This window comes from Arvicola amphibius, chromosome 10, assembly GCF_903992535.2.
Source record: "Arvicola amphibius chromosome 10, mArvAmp1.2, whole genome shotgun sequence".
Lineage (NCBI taxonomy): Eukaryota > Metazoa > Chordata > Mammalia > Rodentia > Cricetidae > Arvicola > Arvicola amphibius.
In genome coordinates this window covers 20,891,611-20,905,926 of record NC_052056.1, presented here as the reverse complement: position 1 = coordinate 20,905,926, position 14,316 = coordinate 20,891,611, and the positions used below count along the sequence as shown (strand labels likewise).

At 35.8% G+C, this 14,316-nt stretch overlaps 1 protein-coding gene across 1 annotated transcript in view; it reads right to left on the bottom strand.

The window, feature by feature from the left end:
• The window catches only part of Samsn1 (SAM domain, SH3 domain and nuclear localization signals 1), a 48,197-nt gene extending 40,827 nt beyond the window's left edge, over positions 1-7,370 (bottom strand). The window contains exon 1 of the mRNA XM_038345608.1: positions 7,276-7,370. Within this exon, the coding sequence (XP_038201536.1) occupies positions 7,276-7,332 (57 nt within the window). The 5' untranslated portion in view covers positions 7,333-7,370. The remainder of the gene's footprint in view (positions 1-7,275) is intronic.
• Positions 7,371-14,316: the final 6,946 nt, after the last annotated feature.

Here is a 14,316-nt window from a genome sequence, read left to right as displayed (position 1 = left end):
TAAACATTTGTTTCATTGCTAATGGCTACTTTAATTTGGTAGGTAATAATAATAAGGTAATAAGTAATAATGAGCTAATATTTGAGTAATTTCTAGCTACCCTAACTTAAACAACCCAAACAAAGGCTGTCATTGAACCAAAGAAAAACAATAGCTAACAGTTCTAACAAAGAACATATATAAGCATAGACATTACACAACTTAAAATCTCAACATATATTACATTTATATTGTTTTTACTCTAGAAAGTCAACTGTAACAGGAAAATATTCCTGGAAGATCCTTGTAATATTTCAGTATGTTCTTTAGAGGTTAGTATCCAATTTCTATCACTATGAGTTATAAAATATTATTTTTATGTTGGTTAAATATGCCTTGAATCTTATTCTAGATAGTAAAACTACATAATTACAGAAATAAAATTCCTTATTTGCTGTTTTCCACTTTATTTCATAGAGAAAAGCTATTAGAAGTAAAACCAATTAGTAATTTGGGTCAGTCCTTCTAGGAAACCAATGTATTGGTCAAGTCTCTAGGTCAGGTCTGGGGATTTTGTCAAGCTCACAGAAATAAACAACCTCAGGTTGACTCACAAATAAGACCAGATGGTGAGACTGTCAAATATCTCCTTCCTGTGAGAACTTCCTCTCTCGAGGAGAATGCATACTGCAGACTAATGAAAGAACTCTCTTCCCTGGAAGAAGTGGCACCTGAGGCAGCAGGTCACTGTGGGACATGGTTTGGTTAGTGTAGCTGGATAATGGTGAAGTCAATTAGGTAGCATCAAGACTGGAGACATGATGCTATTGCCAGTTTCATCTCAGGTTAGTGAGCAAGTATGCAGAGTTAAATGGGATGTTTACTTCTGCTCTTTGTATCTCTGCAGTCATGGGTGTAAATTTCCCCCCATACAATGTGTGTCTCTGTGTGTGTAATGTTCCCTACAAAGCAAATCTGTCCTGCTAACAGTCTTTTATGCCTTTTCTGTTATGATCTACTATTTGATTGTTTTCTTGTTTCTTTGTATTCTGATTCTAGAAATGGTTGCTCTGTTTTTGTGTGTGTGTGTCACCCAGATCTTTATCGTGGATTGGTCTTTAGGTTTCTCTGAAGTAGGTCACTTCAGTAAATGACGAACATTACCCATTAGTGATGCCGCACTCAGTGCACACATACTGAAAGATCACTACAATGTGCACTCTGTAAATGCTTTTGGTGGTAGTCAGCAAAAGGAAGAGAAAGCCAGTGTAGTCTGGAAGCCAGAAAGACCTCTTCAATCCATATGATACTGCCTTCCCTTGATGAACCAACAGTCTTTCAATGCTTACTATCTGAAAAGCTAAACAGTCAACTGAATTCACCTAAATTAGTATTGTAAAATTAAACCCTAGGAAAGACAGCAGCAGAAGTAGGGCACAGATTTGGTTGTAGAAGCACTATCATGTAAAATCTAATATCCAAAATAGGGGTGTTTTTTTGTGTTGTTGTTGTTGGTGGTGGTGGTGGTGGTGGTGGTGGTGGTGGTGTTTTTTTTTAAGACAGGGTTTCTCTGTGTTGCTTTAGGGCCTGTCCTAGAACTCGCTCTGTAGACCAGGTTGGGCTCGAACTCACAGAGATCCACTTATCTCTGCCTCCCGGTGCTGGGATTAAAGGCACATGCCACCACTGCCTAGATAAGGCCAAAATAGTTTTTAACCTTGAGTGAAATATAATCACATACGGGATTACACTGTTCTCTATATAAGGATACTCATTTTGGTACTAACCAGGAATCTTTCTTTCTACTGCCTAACTTTTATAATACTGGAATGTACTATGTATGTTATGGGGTATGAAGTTATCAACAGTCTACCCAACTGTGAATCCCATGAACTACATCAATTAACAACATGGTCAGATATGTCCTTGGGTTCAATAGAGGCACAACTGTTGGGGGGTGGTAACTAACTCTTTTCTGATTGTATCTGAGGCCTGATTCATAGGAAACTCATACTTGTTATTGTAAATCTACTGATTTACAATATGACCTGATGATTGAGGCGTTTACAAGCCACAGTGGTGACCCTAAAAATACTTTTCTGTTAAGCAGATGTAGCACCAAACTGTCCTCTAAATGTTTATCTTTATACCAATAGATTGGTGCAGCTCTCAGAATTCATCAGAGAGGTATCTTTGTGCAGTGGGTGGTGGCTAATGCAGAAACTCCTAAGAGATCACTTTTCAGATTATTAGAGGATTACTCAGCCACAAATTGGGAAAACTGTATCACTCAACCCACAAAGCTCTAGGGGCCGTTATTGGAGAGGGTGCAGAAGGGTAATGAGTCAGAGGTGAGGGAGGAACAGAACAAAACAGTGTCTTCAGGCCCTGACAAAACCCCTATTTCAAGACCTCATAGCACCCGTGTTTGTCTGCACATGGAACTGCAGGAGATAAAGCTCATCAACATTCCAGCGTGGGGGTGGAGTCTTACAAACTCCCACCCCTACCTGAGGAGATATGGGCAGTTGATAGCTTCTGAGGGATGGAGAGTCAGCTTTCGTAGGTCAACCACACCCTAGTGGATGACCCCAATCCTATGAATATTTGGACAACACTGGGTCGGTTTTCTTGAAAGGTGTGGCCTTGGTAGGTCAATCACACCCTAATGGATGACCCAATCCTATGAATATATAGGCAACACAAATTGGATTAGGTGGGTTATTAAAAAGGATACAAATGATTATTTTTGACAGGTAAGAAAAGCTTAATTAACGCAGTTCTAAATGCTGAACTTTAGACAGATATAATACCTGAACTGTATCTGGAAAGAACTGGAGGGGGATGATTTGATCAAATTTATTGTGGAAATTTCCCAAGGATTTAATGAACATAAGCTTCTCATGCAAATGCCTTATTTTAAATAAGTACCAGGTCGTGAAATGCCCTCCATTTTCCTGTACCTGGTTAAATAAGAGTTAAAGTGCATTTTAACAGTCTTGATACAGAAAAGCAATGCAGACAGCTCTTTAATGCCACAACTATGTGTCATCCCTGTCTAGGAGCATAAATTTGCACAGCGGGCAGTGCAGTGAAAACAGCTCATAATCAACTCATCACCTCTCATCATTGCTGGGATCAAATGCAAATGGGAAAGAATGCCACTTCAGTCACTGCTAGTGAAAATTAGCATCTGTGACACTAATGGTGTCTCATTTTGTATGCACTTTAGATTAAAAAGAACCTTTTTTAAAAAGCTATTTCAAGAAGTGCCATTATTCCAATGTTTCCCTTTACACTGACAGTGGTATTGAATCTCCTTAACTCCAAGAAGATCCCGGTTAAAATGCATTCACGTAGATTACAATACTAGATATATTAAGACCGCTTTGTCCTAATTACAGTTCCAAATTTCATCTGTGTATTCCATTTTCTTTTTCTTTTCAAACTTTCTAGCATATTCCCTCACCTGGATCAAAGACTGACCACGAGGAAACAATAAGCTTTCTAAGAATCTTGCCCGGCCTTGGGCATAATGGATTTATTCTTCAACACTCAGAAATGAACTAAAGATGGATTTAAACACATACACACAAACAACTTGCTGTGATGAATCACACTGAATAGACTCACAAAACTTTTAATTTTTCAAATATTAGTTAAGAGCCTATTATGTTGAAAAGCTAAACAAATTGTAATATTTTGAAACCATTTGACAATTAAAAAAAGGATACAATTCTAAGACTTGAAAGTTGCAGATAGGGTACCTGGAGAGATTTTATAGGTACAATTCCAGAATTTAGTTGGTAGAGAGGGACCTTAAATTCCTTTTCAAAGTACAATTGTCCCTAAAGATAGATGCTCTGTGGTCTTTAAAATTCCTCTGACATTTAAGACAGACAAAGACAGTGACAACATAATACCCAGCACTGTAGTAGTGGAAATTGGTATGATAAGTTTCTCATAGGACATTTTTCATCTATGTATATTTGGTTAAGTTAACTGATTTTGTTAAATATATGTAATCTTTTATATTCATTTGCCTCTTCATTTATGAAGCTAGATATGAGTTGTTATCCAAGAGAGTTGTGGCAACTATTAAATAGAGTAGAAAGCCCATGAAGAGCAACTATTAGGTAATAAACTCATAATAAACACAGCAGAAAAAAAAACATGTTAGATAAACACAAGAAAAACTATGTCCTATAATTATTTGAACATTTATAGATCATAAAAACAGTATAGATAAAAAGGTTATTGAGTCTGCATATGGATATGCTTACAAATCTCTAGATCATTGTCAGCACTGAGCACTAGTGCTAAAATAGTACAAATAAAACACAATAAAAAAGTATGGTGTATAAAGCAAGGTTATTTTTAAGTAAAACTATAAAAATGTAGGCTGCTTAGCCACTATTCATTAAGTTTCACTTTTATTTGAAAATTACCTATATGGTTCTGGGGCACATTAAATTTGTAAGAATTTATTAACCTTTTACTATATATTGTTAGGTATTTTATAATATGTCTTTAGATATTTTTGTTTACCCAATATGAAAGAACATTGGTTTCTCACTCTCAACCTATATATTATTATTTAATAATATACCTGAAAGATGTTCATCTTGCATATAAGCTACTTCAGTAAAATAAACTTTAGCAGAATGGAGAAACATATAAAATAAAGGTACACCATAAATGATTAAATAAGATGTGAGAAAACTATTATTTGTTTAAAAATTACTCATTGGTATGTTTATTGATAAGTACTATAAACAAAAAATAATACATTGCTTCGTAGGTAGAATTCTCTAAAATCTATTATTACATAGTAGATTCATGAATATCCTAATGTCACAATTATAAAATATATTAGAAAATACTAATAACAAAGTCTCTTTCTTTAACTTTATTTTCAGCTGATGTATAAGAAATAAAAATTGTACAAGGTCTGGCTTCCCTATAGTGTCTCGCCACATACATCATTTTTGTAAGTGTTTAAATCAAACACATGTCTTCTGAAACATTTATCAATTTATTTTGTGTTTGTATGTGTGCATGCATATGTGAATGGATGTACAGGTTCCGTACATGTATGTGCATGTGTGTGTGAAGGCCATTGGACAGCCTCTGGTATTATTCCTCCTAGGTTGTTGGCTCTCACTGGTTAGAAATCCACTGGCATTTCATTTAGGCTAGGCAGCTGTCCAGCTTGCTCCAGGACTATGCCTGAATCTGCCACCCCAGTGCTGGGATTACAAGCACAGAACACCACACTGTCATTTTTTATGTAGTTGCTGAGGATAAAACGCTTGTGTAGAAAGCAGGTTATAGATTGAGCTGTACCTAGACCCTCGACTTAACATTTCATTAGAAGATGCTACATTTTAATTACATATAGCGATCTTATTATGCAGTAGCATCCAAGAACTTCTTATTTCCACTTAATTTAGTGCCCACTGGTATTCTATTTAAATAAAAAGTTCACTAGTTTTTGTTTCAGGTAACATTAGGTTTCATAGTTTTCTCCTGTGTGTGTGTGTGGCACTAGAGGATTAAACCTAAGGATGCAGTCAGGGCTGTGCTGCCCAACTACATCCACAACCCAGATTTATAGATTTAAATTCACCAGAGTGTTAGGTATACTTTCCATCATTTTTTGATGTCACAATTAAAAAAAAAAAAAAACGAAAGAAACACCTCCATACTCTTGAGAGTACACCGCAAAGGATAAATGGCTGTGGCTCAGGGTATGGAAAATATCTGATAGATATTCAGTATCAGCACCCTGTATTTCTGGCCGGTTTCTTGGTAGCTCTATTTTGTCTTACTTAGATAGGTATCACATCACCCACCCTTGTTATGTATGGAGGATTTTATACTCCTTCTACTAGATGTGTGTGTGGGGATCAGAATAGAACATTTTCCTGCCATCCCTCATGGATTATACCCTTGACTCATAAAATAGTCAAAACTTCTCTATGGCAAAATAAATATGAATTAAAAGGAGTTGTTTCTAAGACATAGTTATAATAAATGGAGGACTATTAGTTTCATAGCAAATATTTTAAAGCTATATATATTTGCATACTTATTGCTACATATGTTTATGTGTTTCTAAACATAAAATTTTACATTTATAAATAAAGAGAATTTATTTTGCTTCAGATTTGTTGGAGAATGTTGCAAAACATTGAACATTGTCTCAAGCCACCTCAATTCAGAAGGACAAAATCAATTTCTAAACAGTTTCTCTGACAATAACAAATAAAAGCTGATAAGAAAATATCAACTCTTTAAAAATATTCAGAATCTACTACTATTTATCTCACAAACAATAAAAAGACTGAATTTTCATTAACTTGAGAAGTGTTAGAAATGTATAAACAGAGCAGGTCATTTCTGACATCAGAACTTCATACTAAAGAAATTCATGTTTCTGGTAAAACCAACAGTCCTATAATAAAAGGTAAGCTTGGCTTTTCTATATTTTAGTGAAAATTATTAACAAGAGAAAGAATAAAAAAGAACATTCTACATAAGATTGACTTATCCAATTTACTAACTTGTAAATTTTGTTGCTTCTCAAAATAGGACACAAAACTTTCTCTAGTGACAATGTGTAAACGCATGTCTACAACAAGATATCATAGCATAACATTCAAAATACAAAAAGAAAAATAAAATTAACCCCCAAACTCTCCATTTAAAGCCTTCTTACAAGTATGTATTGGAAATGGCTAAAATTTAACAAATAAAATAATTTATTCAGTACTCTGAAAAGACATTGAACACCTCAGTAATGAAAACTGTCCAAAGAGAGTCCTTGATATCAATGGCTTATACAAAGACCACCAAACAGATTTCTGTGAAATTATCTGAACACAAACTTAACTACCAACATGAGTAATTGAATTTAATACACAATGGTGAAGATGATAATTGCCCATTGGTATCTAATTTGGCCACGTGAATTTTTCCATAAGTTCTATGATGCACTAAACTCTCTACTTGAATAAACTTACAAAAAACAGATAGAATATTATGTATGTATGTGTGGGGTGATAGTATATGTTGTGTGTGTGCATGTATGTGTGCACATGTGTGTGGTGTGCGACTGTGTATGTTTGAAAGTGTGTGTGTTTGAGTGAGTTTGTATATGTGAATGTGTGTATATGTGTTATATGTAAGTGTTAATGTGTGTGTTATGTGTTTGTATGTATGTAGGTGTGTGTGTACAATTTACAATCTAGTAAGAAGTCTCAGTTTATTTAACTATGTTAGGAGTCACCTTACCTTCGGTTTCTGGTGTTTCTCTTTCTCTGAGGCGTTAGATGGCTTCCTCTTTAGCATTTTGAATTCGGGCCACCTCTAGTGTGCACAGTTCCTGCTGTTGCAGAGACAACTGAAAACAAGACAGCAGTTGCTCTCTGTGATGTACAGCAGCAGATAGCTCAGAGCCCTGTGATGTGGCACTTCCTCCTTTGGTCAGGATATGACTTCAGTGTCTCCTTGGGTAAACGTTCCTTTTTTCTTCCCTCTTCTACCTTACCGTAATGATTTAGCAACTCTGTACTTTCTTCTCTGTGCTATGTTCTGTAATTCCTATCTCTCACCTTTGGCATGCCTACATTAATCCTTCATGCCTACTAATCATTAAGGGTATAATGATTTTAAGAATAAAACTTACTTTCTCAGTTTATATAAAAATGAAAGAATTTAACATATTAAATAAGAAGGTACAAGATCTGAACCAATCACTGTAATCAAACGGAATATTGTGGAGTTTCATTATCAAAAATAAGCAACTATTTAGAGAATTAAATTTTATATTTCTATAATTTTTCACTCTTTGAGGTTATAACTGTGTCATTTCCCCTTCTCCTTCCTCCTAAACTTTCCCAGGTACCTCTACTTGCTCCCTTTCAAGTTCATTGCCAATATTTCTTTAATGCTACATATGTTTATGTGTTTCTAAATACAAAATTCTACATTTATAAATAAAGATCCAGTTGAAGTTGAATAATATTAATCCTTTCTAAGGCTATCTGATTACTACAGAGTATAGATTAAATTCACCTAGCTTTAAATAGGATTATAAGTTCAGACATAAATGACTGTATACAGGTTACCTTTTAAAAAGCACACGTGTCTATCATTATAAACCCCTGATTAATAAATGACCCATTTCCTGCTACATAGTGTAATTCTGTATCTGATAATTGTTGGTCTATAGGTGACCTCAGTGACTGATGAGTGCTACCTTCAAGTTAGGCATCCAATGTTGACTAAGAAAGCCTAGAAGAACACCAATATGACTTAAAGGTTTTGGTAAAATCCAAATCCATGTATTCAGATGTAAATGGAAGAAGCTGATGCTTTCTTACAGAAGGAGCTTTCATCAGAAGTGCATGTGCAATGTGTTTCAAACTTTGGTTCTACTTTAGCTGGTTGCTTCAAGAAACGTTTCTGCTTATCAGCTCCTTGGGTTATGAACAGCAGTGCCATATTCTCAGTAAGGGCCTCTAGGTACCCATGTTCTGGGGCTTCTTTATCAATTTCCCTTCCTACCTCTGTGCCTTCCTCCCTGGGGTCCATCCAGAATTCACTAATTCCCTTAAGATATACTAAATTGCGTACTCACTATATGCTATTGGACAATATATCAAACCTCTTAACTAAGAAAATAAAACAATATTCTCTACGCACCACAACTTGGGTAAATAAAATACACTTATGAGGATTATAGTTAATATACTGCCCCAGTTATTGAGGTATTCTGAGAACCAAGGGTTAGTATTTTCAGCATACTGGCAGGGAAATAACACCAGAAACCCTTAACACTCCAAGGCTGGGTAGCTCCCTAGAGGTGTGCCTTTCTGAAAACTTTCAGGGTAGGCCTCGGTTAAGCTACAGTGGTAAGTTATTCTGTCATCTAAGAAATTGAAAGTCATGAAGAACTTCTCCTAGCTGAACATCTGTGCCCTTTGTGCTCTTCCATTTCTTTGTCTAAAAGGTAGAAGCTTAATTCAGTAGTGGAATTTAATCAATTAGATCAGAAGGACAAGTGGTCGTACCTGCTGCGTGAACGTTTCATTGAGAATAAAAGAATAAAAGGCAATGCTAAAATAGATCACACTTACGCAACAGCACTTCAGAAGAGTTTTACATCAAAAATTATTGGTGGTCACTGTGAAATATCACACAGTTAGTTCTAGAGAATTTGCTAGTTTATACTTTTATAATGACAACTAAAATATATTGAATACTGGCATCCCTAGTACCCACGTGTGTGTGTGTGTGTGTGTGCGTGTGCGTGCGTGCGCGCGCGCACGCGCACGCGCAGTTTAAATGGGGTTACACAACATGTGATAACAACTCTCTCCCAGATCCATAGACTCCCTAATAAAAATCCCCATGACAGTCATTGGGAAACCTCCCATTTGAGTTCTTGACTTTCATAAACTTTATATATGCTATTTTCATTACCTTTGGTTCCCTTCCAGAATTTGAGGCTAATACTATGTTGATGAAGACATTAAACACTCCAGACACAGGACTTAAATCAAGCTGGAACTGTCCTGTAGGCCTCCTCCCTGAGGATTAGCTCTATTGATGTCAAAAGATGCTTATCTCATGCAAGCTACCAACAATGACTTGCCCAGAAAAATATGCCTAATGGTTACAATAGTGAAACCATCATCTTGGGATGCCAGCAGGTATCTCATTGGACTTAAGGCTTGCTCAATAGGAGGAAACCTATGCCTGGTTCCATAAACATAGCAAAAGTGCCTGTAGCTGCAGAAGTCATGGACCCTAGAGAAGACCCTACTACTACCATTTTCCTAAACCAATATAATTTCAAACTATATTCTAAATTTTTATTCTTATACCCAACGTGTAGCTTCCACCTCACATCAAAGAGCTTCCTTTTGTAGCAGGTGATTCTTACTACCTAGATCCACAATTGGTCAAAATATATAGAAGAAGTGACTGTGCAATGACTAACCTTAGTTGGTGCATCTACAATGTAACCCTATACCTAGGATACATTGGTACATCTACAATGCAACCCCTATACCTAGGATTCATTGGTACATATACAGTGCAACCCCTATACCTAGGATTCAGGGACACAGTGGAAGACGATGTGAAAATATTATAAGAGCCAGAGAATCAGGACCCTTGTGGCTGGATATATATATATATATATATATATATATATATATATATATATATATGTGTGTGTGTGTGTGTGTGTGTGTGTGTGTGTGTGTGTATGTGTGTGTGTATCTACATATATATGTAGATATATATGTGTGTGCATATGTATATATGTATATATGCACATATAAACACATATGTAGATATGTCTGAATGTATATGTATTGGACTTAAGGCATAGACATATATATGTATTTATGGTGTTTTACCTTTGTGGACATGGCTATTTCCATGTAGTCCAAATGAATTCATATACCTTAATATGAATTGATAGATTATAAAAATGATAAAAGTACATGGAATTGGACCTGATAGATTATATAAATGATAAAAAAGTACATGTAATTGGGAGGGGTATCTATTAGAGATCTCAGAAGAAGCAAGAAGGGAAATCAGGTGTATACATAAATCAAGATTAAGTGTATGCACAAATGAAATTATTAGAGTATAAGATATTTTTAAAGTGAACAATATCATACTTAAGAATTTCATGTAAGTGTTTTATATATTTCTAGGCACTTGGCCAGCTCTATTACTATAAGAAGTATTTAAATGTAAATAAAATCAATATCTTCTTTCAAATTTATAGATGAGAGAAGTGATTTCCAATTTTTCATCTACCTTGGAAAAACATTCTTTGGTAATTAAAAGATGAGATGTTTGAGCTCTTCTTACAATATAAACTTGCTACAGTCTTTGATGTTTAGAGGATGTCATGTAACAAATGCTTCCATTAACCTCATGAATGTTAAGGAATTCTGCAACCTAGATAATTAATGAGTGACCCAAAATGCTCCATTAGGGTCAGAAGTCAATGGCACAATAAGACTGAAGTGGAGGGTCAACCCTGAGCACACCTAACTGCTGGTCAGGTTCAGTGTCAACCACTAGGCCATGAGTTGCTTCAGGTACGTGCGAAAGAAGGAAATTGCAAAAGTATCCTCTTTGTGCTTTGCCTTCGCATGCTGTCTCAATGATTTTATAGCAGACACGGGATGAAACACGTATGGGATGGGGTGGACATGACCACTTCCTATTTGTGTCGTGGATGGTGAGTCAGCTAGTCGAAGAAATGTCAGTGAAGTGAAAAAGTGATGTATAGACTCGGGAAAGTTAAAGTTAGATTTGCATGAGTTGCTTCCTTCATCCACCAAATATTCATTCAGTAACCATCAAAGCCAAATCATAATTGGCAGAAGAGTAGTTATGGGAAATTTCTACCTGATGGATGTGATCCCAAGATATTGATGGTCTGATGATTTGCTTCCACATCATTTACCATTATACAGTAAAGAAGAAAATTAAGTAGAAATGTCTTCTTGCTCTTAGTTTTCATTTTTTTTAATTTTAGGATGTTTTGCTTATTCAATTTATGAATGTTTTGAAATAAAATCCTTTAGAATGGGCCTAGATGACCCGCATTGCCTTGATGGTTGTGCCTTTTCAACCCCATGGGCCTGGTCATGTGCAATCATTTGCTCCCACACTTTCCTGAGACAGCTATGTCCCAGGCCAGTTATAGATGATATGGAGGACTGCCCCTTCCTGAACACAAGAGAAGGAGTGTTTGGGTGTGGTGAGGGGCAGAGGGAGGTGGGGAAGGGAACAAGAGGAGAGGTGGGAGGAGAAATTGTGGTCAGGATATAAAATAAATGAAAAAAAAGAATTAATAAAAAGAAAGTAAAAGGAAAATTATAATATTCAGAAAAAGAAGGAGAAGAAAGAGCCTAAAGCGCTGTTGAGCATGGCAATGGGAAGCACCTTTCAAAAATGCTAAACGTAGCAGCACAATTGCCATCATGGACTCCATCTATGAAAGTCATGATGGAAAGGAGACTCCCAAAAGAGAAGAGATTATCCCATTAAGATCTGCAGGATTCGGTGTCTTGTAATAATAAGAAGAGTCGACCTTAAACACAGCTTGACTCGGTAGTTCCTCTTTCTCTTTGGCTGCTCAGCCCATTCTCCTTTTTCATAGAACTGGAAAGGGAAGTTCAGAGAATGCAGTCTGGGCAGAGGTACCAAATACCTGCCTGTCTTTAACCTATGTGAAATGGAGACAGTAAATTATCACAGGACCTGCCTCCGTGGTGGCTTCCCTTTCGACTGTACTTTTCCTTGCTCTGGGGAGTCATTTACCCAGTCCCTGGATCCCAGTTTATTAATCTTGTTCTCTAGAAACTCTGTCTTCCAGACTTTGTAAAGTCATTTCAAGCCTACGTGTGAAATTAAAAATCTTTTCTACTAATTTCTCCTATGATGTCCTGCCTTACCTGAGATCTGTGATGTGTTTACTATACGTGCACAAATAGAGATGGCCTAGGACCACAAGCACTTCTCCTACATTATTTAGAATACTGGAGTATTCTAATCTTAATCACTTTTGCCTTATATAAATAAGAGAGGTCAATCTTGATAATGACCATTCAGGATGATAGGTTCCAAAAAATTCAAAGCCTAAATGATTAACTTTCCAGTCAACTCTGTCCCCCCAAAATAGTTGCATACCATTGAGATGGATATATATGAGTTCAAAAAACAAAAGTTTTTATTTAACCATTTCCCTCTGATCTTAGCTTAGGCTCTATTTAAAACTGTCTCCTCAGGGAGTTGAAGTGAATTCCAGTGCACGTTTTCTCTCTCTCTCTCTCTCTCTCTCTCTCTCTCTCTCTCTCTCTCTCTCTCTCTCTCTCTCTCTCTCTCTCTCTCTCTCTCTCTCTGTGTGTCTGTCTGTCTATCTGTCTGTCTGTCTGTCTGTCTGTGGATGTGAAAAAGGAATTCACTCTTGTACTCACAATGTTCCTGGGAGATAAAACATAGATGTATATGGAGGCTTTGGTTATTTGGGGGAAGATTCTTGGAAAAAACCTAGCCCTGTGACATTATTTCTTATTTTAAATTTCTAAAGAGAAAATGAAACACAGGCTGCTGTTATCTTTGTTGTAGGACAAAGTAAGAATTCATCTAGGTGTCCAAAGAATTACACGGGTTGAAACTTACTTGAAAGAGAGTGAGAACTTCTCAGTTCACACTTACACATGAAAGAAGCTCAAGAAACAGGGAAATTGAGGAAATCAGAAAGGGAGAATAAATTTCAAAATGATAGCCTAAAAAGACAAGTTTGAAACTGAATAAATTAAAAGAGCCAATAATGCGTAGATATAAATCACTATGTTTACTCTAATAAGTTAAAAAATACTTTCTATGTAATTTAAAATCATATAAAGACATTATAGTGATTTCCACAGTAAAGATAAAACTTCATCCATGTGTGATTAAAGATTATAACATTTGTGAACTAATCTCATCCTCAATTTTAATAATACTTATGAAGTGATTATGATTTTAAGTGCTCATTATATGTTATGGCATATGCTGTGTGATTTGTTTGTGTTTTACATACAATCTTTATAGATTCTCTTGGGCTCCATCTAATGTGATCATCTTTGAAGTGTGGAAGTAAGGATTCAATCCAAACTCTCAGCTCATAACAATTAGTCGATGTCATAACTATGTCTTGGCACACTAAGAGAACTGGCAGAGAATAGTTGTGATTTACGGGGTAGTTGGGGTCATGAATGGTGAGGAAGGTGTGGGATAATACTGAGCTGCTTGGGGTAGCTGTGGAAAAAAATCAATTTAAGAAGGTGTAAAAAAGTTGAAGACTGCTGTCTTTCAAGTCAATTTCTTTATTGTAGATTTTTGCCACTACTCAGTGCTAACATTAATTACAGCATAATCATCTCTAATTTTATGTTTAAACAAATTGATGCAATGTGGATAAGAATACCACTCAATCTTCTTTATATTTTATAAAGTACTTTCCATTTTCAAGTTTTCCATTGCTGTAGTTTGAATGTCTATAGTCTGTAGAACTTCAGAATTTATATGTTAAAGTCTTCAAACCCAATGTGGAACAGAGACCTTTATATGTTAGTGCTGGGAACATAGACTGCTACAGCTACCATGAAAAACAACATGGAGAGCCCTTCAAAAACAACAACAACAAAGAAAATAAGTCATAAAGAGGAATAATATCCATTCATCATCCATGAAAATCAATGGAACTAGAGGACAATGTTATATAAAATATACAGGCTCAAAAAGGTAAAT